At 34.3% G+C, this 8,491-nt stretch overlaps 1 protein-coding gene across 2 annotated transcripts in view; it reads right to left on the bottom strand.

Annotated features, from left to right (window-relative positions):
• Window positions 1-681: 681 nt before the first annotated feature.
• The window catches only part of TRAM1 (translocation associated membrane protein 1), a 28,839-nt gene continuing 21,029 nt past the window's right edge, over window positions 682-8,491 (bottom strand). For both annotated transcript variants that reach the window (XM_067712084.1, XM_067712085.1), the window contains exons 10-11: window positions 8,304-8,464; window positions 682-2,255 (exon numbers count right to left, since the gene is read on the bottom strand). In XM_067712084.1, coding sequence (XP_067568185.1) covers window positions 2,182-2,255; window positions 8,304-8,464 — 235 coding nt within the window. In that variant the 3' untranslated portion in view covers window positions 682-2,181. The remainder of the gene's footprint in view (window positions 2,256-8,303; window positions 8,465-8,491) is intronic.

Raw genomic sequence — 8,491 nt, 5'->3', positions numbered from 1 at the left:
CACAGCCATATCCCCCCTTTTATGGAGGGAAGGACAACCCCAGAAGGGCAAAGCAACTAGTTCAAGGTCACTCAGTAAGACAGCTGTCCTGGCTCATGGTCCTACCGTGATGCTTCCCATCAGTCTTCAAAGTTTGACCAGAGGCCGGGTGACAGCAGCAGCCTCTGCAGGATCTGGGGGGCCCGTACAGACTTTCCTCGGAGGAGGGGATCTAGGGCTTACTATTTACAATTACACTTGTGTATATATGTGCTTTGTAAAGTTTTAACTACATACCAAGGGCTTCCCCCCACCCCCCAAACCCAGCATATGTTGTAGAACACATAGCATATGCTGTATGTAATTTCATAGAAAGAAGTTCCTCAAATGAGTGTGGAGACACTGCATGCTGTGTCCCCGCTGTTGTCATTCTAGGTGTCCTGCCGTAAAAAAAGACAGCTTTAAGTTTGTTTAACTCAATAGTCCCTGAATTTGGTTATAAACCACTTTTTCTCACAGTTGCCCTCATTAATAATATATGAAAATAATCGTCTTTTTTGGTAGAACACACTTTTTAGGAAAGAAAGGCTGTTCTAAATGTTTATCAGAAGTACACTCTTTCAACGTGTACATTTTAATGAGATTAGACACTAAAAAGAGCATAAAATTTGCTAACAACAAAGAAAACATCCAAGATACGGCTTGTGAAAGTAAAAATTTTTATTCTGATTGATTTCTCAATGTATAGTTCAATATAATGCCAGTTTTTAATGGCAGAGATTTGGTTCCACTGAAACTCCATGATGCTACAGAGAGCTACTACTTTTTCCAGGAAGTAGGTAAACAGCTGGAAACAGAAAGCATGACTTTCTAGCAGCATGGCAACTGATTAAACTGCAGACCTATCAGGTCTGCAACTTTTATACTAAAAATGGCGCAAACATTAGCTGGTGACAAAAGTGAGAAGTGGGGAGCGAAATGTGAACATTGCAAGGAGTGATATATGCCCTGTAAAGACGACAAAAACCCAAATAGAGCTATAAAGATTTTAAAGGATAATTATAGAAAAGGGAACCAAATATTTTACTCAAATGTTTTTTAGAGCCTTTCTATAGAGATACAAATATATATATATATATTTATCCAAAAATATGTTTTATACAGATAAATGTTTCTCAGATAAGGATGGGACCAAAGCTACAGTTATAACATAAAGCATTGTCTTTTGTAAGACTATTTATCCACCTGAATTTTCAATTTGAGGCTAGTGCATTAAATGTTTTCCAAATATTGACATCTTTTTATATATATAAATCAAGTAGGCATGATTTTTTAAAAGAGTTTTCAGGTTAAACAGTATTTTTCTAAGCTGCTGTGCGTACCAAACTTATGACAAGCCCCATTAAGAATTATTATTAATAAACATATCAAAAAGGGCTATGTTAAAATTTTCTTTATAGTAAATATTTAATTTTCTGATTTACAGTTTACAAGTGTTGAAAATGCACAAGAAAGATTTTACTTCACAAGTACTTTTATGTTAATATATTTTGATTCAATATATATGGCAATAAATCTTCATACGCCATAACCAAAAGTATGTTTTTTTCTCCCTTAAAAAAATGGGGATGTAAATAACATTAACAACCACTAAAAAATAAAGCACACAAGTATTTTGGTGAATTTACAAAACTTTTTCCCCAAGTGTAAAGGCTACAAAAATTCCTAAAAATTAGAGAACACTGAAAACATATTAAAGTTTGACATCCAACTTTATATTATTTCCATTTTGCCCTGAAAGATAACTTAAAAAATATGGCCTTGCTGGAACAGGCCATCTTGCTAATATAAAAAATTGGTGAGAGCAAGAAATTGTATCACTGATATGTAGAATTTTTGTAAATAGTTCTCTCTTCAAATCATTAGAAAAATGCTGAAAGATAAAAAACAAAATAAAATAAAATATGGTGGTGGTCCCTAAACTATTTTGAAGGCAGGTAGCTTAGTCTAAGCTGAAGTATTTTTTTCACTCATAGTAATCATCCTCCCCTCAAATGCCCTTTAAAAAATGCATGAAACAATAGTAGCAAGAATCAAAGAGCACAAACTGTATTTTCAAGAACAGAAAAAAATCTCTAGTGCTGAAAGATATAGTAAAAAGCAGATTTCTTTGGGGACATTAATCAATTAGATTATAATTCATTATGAAGATTTCTCTTTTCTATTACGGGGAGAGTCTGCTCCATTTGAAGTTACCGTTCCATTTACACCATTTTCTGAAAAGAGAAAAAAAATCAGGATTACTTTCTAAGTAAGTGCAAATAATATTATCTTTTACACATAAAGGTACCCTCAGAAAAGGAAATTTAAAACCTAATATATACTCTTATGCCCTTAGGTGAAACTTACTTACTAGTGCTTAATCTTTACTAGTATTTAACCAACCATAAAACCTGATAACATGTTAAACACAATGAACTGAAAGCAGCAAGTTAAAAGTAATTACATATGTCAACGACATCTCAATTAAAAAAATAGTTAAAAAAGGAAAGTAACTACTATTGAAGGTAGGAAAAAAAGAAGACAGAAACTCTAAAAACAATTAGAAGAGCTATAAAATAGTCTGCAGAGCAATACTTTTGGTAGAAAAAAAGGAACATTTTCACACTGGACAGCAGACAAGGGAAGTTCTTGGGGATATGTTTCTTTCCAACATATTAAAAAATTGGTGTTTTGGATGATAACTCTTATGTTTAAGAGTGTTATAATCGCCTTCTTCAAGCCATGATGGAATAACTGATGCCAGACCAACCCTCCCTCCAAAAATATCCACAAAAGGCGAACACGAAAATGGCTATTTGAAGGCACTGGGAAAAAACCAAGTCAGCTAAGTGTATTTCTCCCCCAAGGTATTTGCCAACTACTAAACGTGCACGCACCAAGCAAGACTCAGAAAAATCCAGCAGAAAGTAACTCCTAACAAAGAATAAAGCTACAGAGAGAATTGGGAAGTCTCACAATGACAGGGAGACAAAAATATGAATTTGGGGCCCACCAGAGAAGAAAGCCCTTAGAAATAGTTGATGTCCTAGGAATGAGGACAAACTGGAAATAGATCAGCTTCAGTGACACAGAATGATCCAGAGCTTCTACTAATTCATCCAGAGCCTCTGCATGCTTTTACACAAAACATTCAGTGTTCAACCTGACCTTAGGGGCACTGGCTTCTGCCTGGCTTTGCTGGAGCCCAGTCGGCCTCCCTGTGGCCTCAGTAACCGCCTTATGTGCCAACAACACAGGCTTACATCGTGTGAAAGCCCCAAGTGGCCTTCTATATTGTTAGCACAGTATTTAGTGTATAAAGGCAGAATTCTTACAATAATTTTTTTTTTTAAGTATGAGGATACATGCAGTGCTGGCTTTTTAAATTTTAAAAAATTGGTATAATGTTGCTTATTTAAAAATAATGTTTGGATGCACTGGCAAATTATTTTTGTTTGCAGAGTGTTTTGTTTACAAATTGTCAGTCTTGTTTGTTTTACTTTTAATGTGATACTTTTAGTGTGACTTTTTAAATGTCTCGGAAATTAAAGTTTTACAAAAAGTGATTTCATAAAAAAAATATATATATCAGGTGTACCAGAAAACAAGACAAAATGACTGAAAACTAAGAGAAAAAAAAATATCAGAAATAGATCCTCAGGTGATCCAGATCTGGAGTTGTCACACAGGGATATTAAAAGAACAATGATTAATAAAAATAAATGAAAAGATAGATAATTTCATCCAGGGACTCAAAAATCTTTAATCTCAGGACAGGATAATACAGTAACTAAAAATATAAATTTAATAAAAGTTTAATAGCAGATTAGGCCCAACAGAAGAGATGAGTGAACAAAAAAAAAATGCTCAGATTGAAACTCAGAAAAAAAAGGATGAAAAATGCAGAAAGCACGAAAAGATATAAAAGGACAGGGTAAAAGGGTTTAACACGTGTACTGGAATCCCCAAAGGACAGAAGAAAGAGAATGGGCAGAAGCAATATCTGAAGAAATAATGGTGAAGGATTTTCCAAAAACGGCAAAAGAAACCAAGCCAAGATTCAGGAAGCTCTACACAACACCGAGCAGGATAAACGCAAAGAAAACCAAACCCAGGCACATCACAGTATAACTGTCAAAAAAACAAAGATAATTTTGTCAGACTGGATGTAAAAATTAAAATCCAATTACATGCTGCTTACAAGAGACACAACTTATATTTAAGGACAAAGAAAGGTTTAAAGTAGAAAAACACAGGAAAAGGTAGAGCATGCTAACACTTTACCACAAGATAGTCGGTGAACTGGAGTAAATTCAGACAAGCTAGAGATGAAGATGGACATGTGACAATAAAAAAGGACAAATCCCACAGGGATTTATATAACAACCCTGAATTTTGATATACCTATAACTTATCTTCACAATATTTAAAGCAAAAACTTACAAGCTACAAGAAGAAATGGGTCAATACCTTTTGCAGTAACTGACTGAACAAGCAGAACTCCTTCCACCAAGTCAGTAAAGATACAAACCTGGACATCACAAATGGACCTGACACCTACCTACAGAACAGAATACCCAACAAACACACAATACACATCCTTCTGAAGTCCAGATGGAACATTCATCAATATTGAACACAGGATGAGACATAATGAAAGTATCAACAAATTTCAAAGAACTGAAATCATTCGGAGTATGTTCTTTAACCACAGTGGAATTAAGCTAGAAATCAGTAAGAAAAAACCCCCCAAAACCTAGAAAATGCCCAAATACAGTATTTGTAAACTACACAATTTACTTATAAATAATCCATGGGTCAAAGAAGAAACCACAACTGAAATTATAAAATATTTGAAACTGAATGATAATGAAAGAGATATATCAAAACCTGTGAAATAAGGGTAAAGCATTGCTGAAAGGGAAGTTTGACCTTAACTGCAAGTAATTCATGAGAAGCGATGAAAAATCAATGATTTATTTCCACAAGGTAAACCACAAATAACAAAACAGCAAATTAAACCCAAAGAAAGGGAAATAAGAACAGAAATCAATGACACATCTGAGACAATCAGCAAAAGAAGACAAATGTTGGTTCTTGGCTGATGGAAGAAGAAAAGAGAAAGGCATAAACTACTTACACAGGAAATGAAAGATGGGAATCACTGCTGTTCTACAGGCATTAATAAGTGGATATTATGAATCATGTTACATCAATACATTTTGCAAATTTAAATGAAATGGATAAATCCTTGAAAAACACAATTTACCAAAAGAGAAACAATAAGAAATAGAAAATCTGAATAATCCTATTATCTATTAAAGAATGTGAACATGTAGTTAAAAAGAAAAATCTTCCCATAAAGAAGAGTCTAGGTTGGACAGCTTCAGTGGTGAATCCTTCCAAACATTTAAATATTACAAGAAGGACAAAACTGCCCAATACTTTTTATAAAGCCAGCATAACTCGTATCAAAACCTGACAAGGATATTACCCCAGAAAAGGGCTAACTATAGCCCAATCTTTTACATAAACACAGATGCAAAAAATCCTATTTTTACAAAATATTGAAAAAACCCATCCAGCAAAAGTGATATATTGTCATCATCAACTTGGGTTTATGCCAGGAATGCAAGACTGGATTTACATTTGAAAATCAATACATTACCAAAAAATACGTATCAATATTCTTTATGAATACAGGTGTAAAGATCCTCAACCAAATACTAGCAAGCCAAATCAAGCAGCATCTAAGAGGATTATATACGTGACCAAGTGAGATTTATCCCAGGACTGCACTGTGGGCTTAACATTAAAAAATCAGTTAATGTAATCCATCATATCCACAGAGTAAAGGACACAAACCATTTGATGATCTCAATCGTTGCACAAAAAGCACGTGACAAAATCTAACATCCTTTCATGATAAAAATTACAAACAAAGTAGGAATAGGAGGAAACTTTCTCAACCTGAAACAGTCCATTTAGGAAAAACTCACAGGTAACATCGTACTTAATGGTGAAAGGCTAGATGTTTTCCTGCTAAGATCAGGAATAATATGAGGATATCCGTTCTAATTCTATTCAAAATTGTTCTGGAGGTTCTAGCCAGGATAATTTGGCAAGAAAATGAAACAAAAGGCATCCAGACTGGAGAGGAAAAAGTAAAACTATCTCTAGTTGTAAATGACATGATCCTGTATACTGAAAATGCAAAGGAATCCACAAAAGTACTAGAGTTAAATAGTAAAGTAAAATTTAAAAACCCTAATAAGCACGACAATGTTGTGGGATACAAGATCATTATGCAAAAAGCAACTGTGTTTCTACACACTGGCAATGAACAATCCAGAAATGAAATTAAGAAGACAATTCTATTTACAACAGCATTGAAAAGAATAAAATATTTAGGAATAAATTTAATGAAGAAGTGCAAGACTTACACACTGATAACTATAAAGTTTAATTGAAAGAAATTAAAGAAGACCCTAAAAGATGGAAGGATGTCTATGTTCATACTCCCCAAAGCAATCTACAGATTCAAGATAATCCATATCAAAGGCCAGCTGGCTTTTCTGCAGGAATTGACAAGCTGATCCTAAAATTCGTATGGAAATGTAAGGCACCCAGAATAACCAAAACGTGAAAAAAATAAAAATGGTAGACTCACATTTCCTGATTTCAAAACTTACTACAAAGTTATAGTAATCAAGACAAGGGCATAAGAACAGACATAGAGATGAAGAGACTAGAATAGAGAGTCCAGAAATATTAAATTCTTACTTTTATGATCAACTGATTTTCAACAAGAGTATCAAGACAATTCAATAAAGATTAGTCTTTCCAACAAATGGTGCAGGGACAACTGGATATCAACACGCAAAACAATGAGTGTACAATGGTGCACTTTGGAAAACAGTTTAGCAGTTCCCACCAGATGTTAAATATACAGCTATCATATGACCCAGCAATTCCACTTCTAGTTATATATCCCAAACAGCAAAAAACAGGCGTTCAAACAAAAACTTGCTCGTGAATGTTAACAGCATCATTCACGGTAGCCAAAAAAGCGGAAACAACCCAACTGTCAGTCAACTTACGGATAAACAAAACATAGTATATACATACGCTAGTATATTATTTGGCCATAAAGAGGAATGAAGTATCGGTACATGCTACGACATGTATGAATCTTAAAAATATGCTATGTGAAAGAAACAGCTGCAAAAGATCACATACTGTATGATTCCACTGATAGGAAATATCCAGAAAAGGCTAATCTACAGAGACAGAAAACAGGTAAGAGGCTGGCAGGGGAACGGAGGGAATGGAAAATGACTGCTAATGGTGAATATACTTAAGAACCACTGAAACGTGCACTTTAAAGGGTGAACTTATGGTGTGTGAATTATATTCCAATAAAGCAGTTATTAAAAAATATTACTGAGAGAAATTAAAGATAATGTAGATAAGTGGGAGGTATATATCATGTTCATGGGTTGATATACTCAATTCTCCCTCAGCTGATCTACAGATTCAATGTAATATCAATCTAATGCCCCAGTGAAGCTATTTGTGTATGTGAAAACTGACCAAGATGCAGTAAAATTTATATGACATGCAAAGGGTCAAGAGTTGCTGATACAAGCCTGAATAAGGATAGGACTGGAGAACATAAACTACCAGCTATAAAGACTTATAAGGAGCAAACCACAGTTGATATATATTTTAAAATGGAACTCCTTGTGTTACAGTTCCAACTATGAACACTCGAAGTTGAAAAAAATTACTCCACTGTCGATGCATTTTCAATCAAAAGCCAGAAGGAGAAAAGAGGTGAGATGCAGACTCAAAGATGAAGGATCAAACAATCAGAAGTTATTAAAAAAAAAGGTGTTCCACTTGGGACTAAAGGGCAGATGGGAAGGGGCTGAAAAAAGTTTTTTTTAAAAAAATATGAGTAAGATGCTTGAAAGTACAATCACTCTCGAGGTTAGTTATTCACTAAAACTGCCCATGTCCACATTGGTCTATAGTGGCTCAAAGTCATCAAGTCTGGAAAACTTGTCAGAGAGAACTCAGCGGACAGCTTTTGAGGAGAATAACTGACCAACAAACTGTAGGATGGGGGAAATGATTTTGTTTCTAATTTTGCTAATAAGTAGAATAAACTTTCCTTTATAAGATTTTAAGTCTTAACAAGATTATAAATAAAACCCCAAAACATTAAAAAAAAAAAAAGTTTCCTACTTCAAGGTTTTCATTGCTTACTGAATACAAACCTGTTCCTTTTCTAGAAGACCTGCCTTTAGTCACTGTTGGTTTCTTCTTCACAGTTGGTGCCTGAAAAGTAGAATGTTCTCTCCACCTCCGTAGCTGAAAATTAATGAACTTCCACATCATGAATGCTTGGGTAATGCAAATAGATGCCAGAACAGCAATTCTGAGAATATAAAGGAATAAACAGAGA

The sequence above is a fragment of the Pseudorca crassidens genome, chromosome 17 (genome assembly GCF_039906515.1).
Source record: "Pseudorca crassidens isolate mPseCra1 chromosome 17, mPseCra1.hap1, whole genome shotgun sequence".
In the NCBI taxonomy this organism is placed as follows: Eukaryota; Metazoa; Chordata; class Mammalia; order Artiodactyla; family Delphinidae; genus Pseudorca; species Pseudorca crassidens.
Note: the sequence above shows the minus strand (reverse complement) of the source record. Positions and strands in the feature narration are given on the sequence as shown.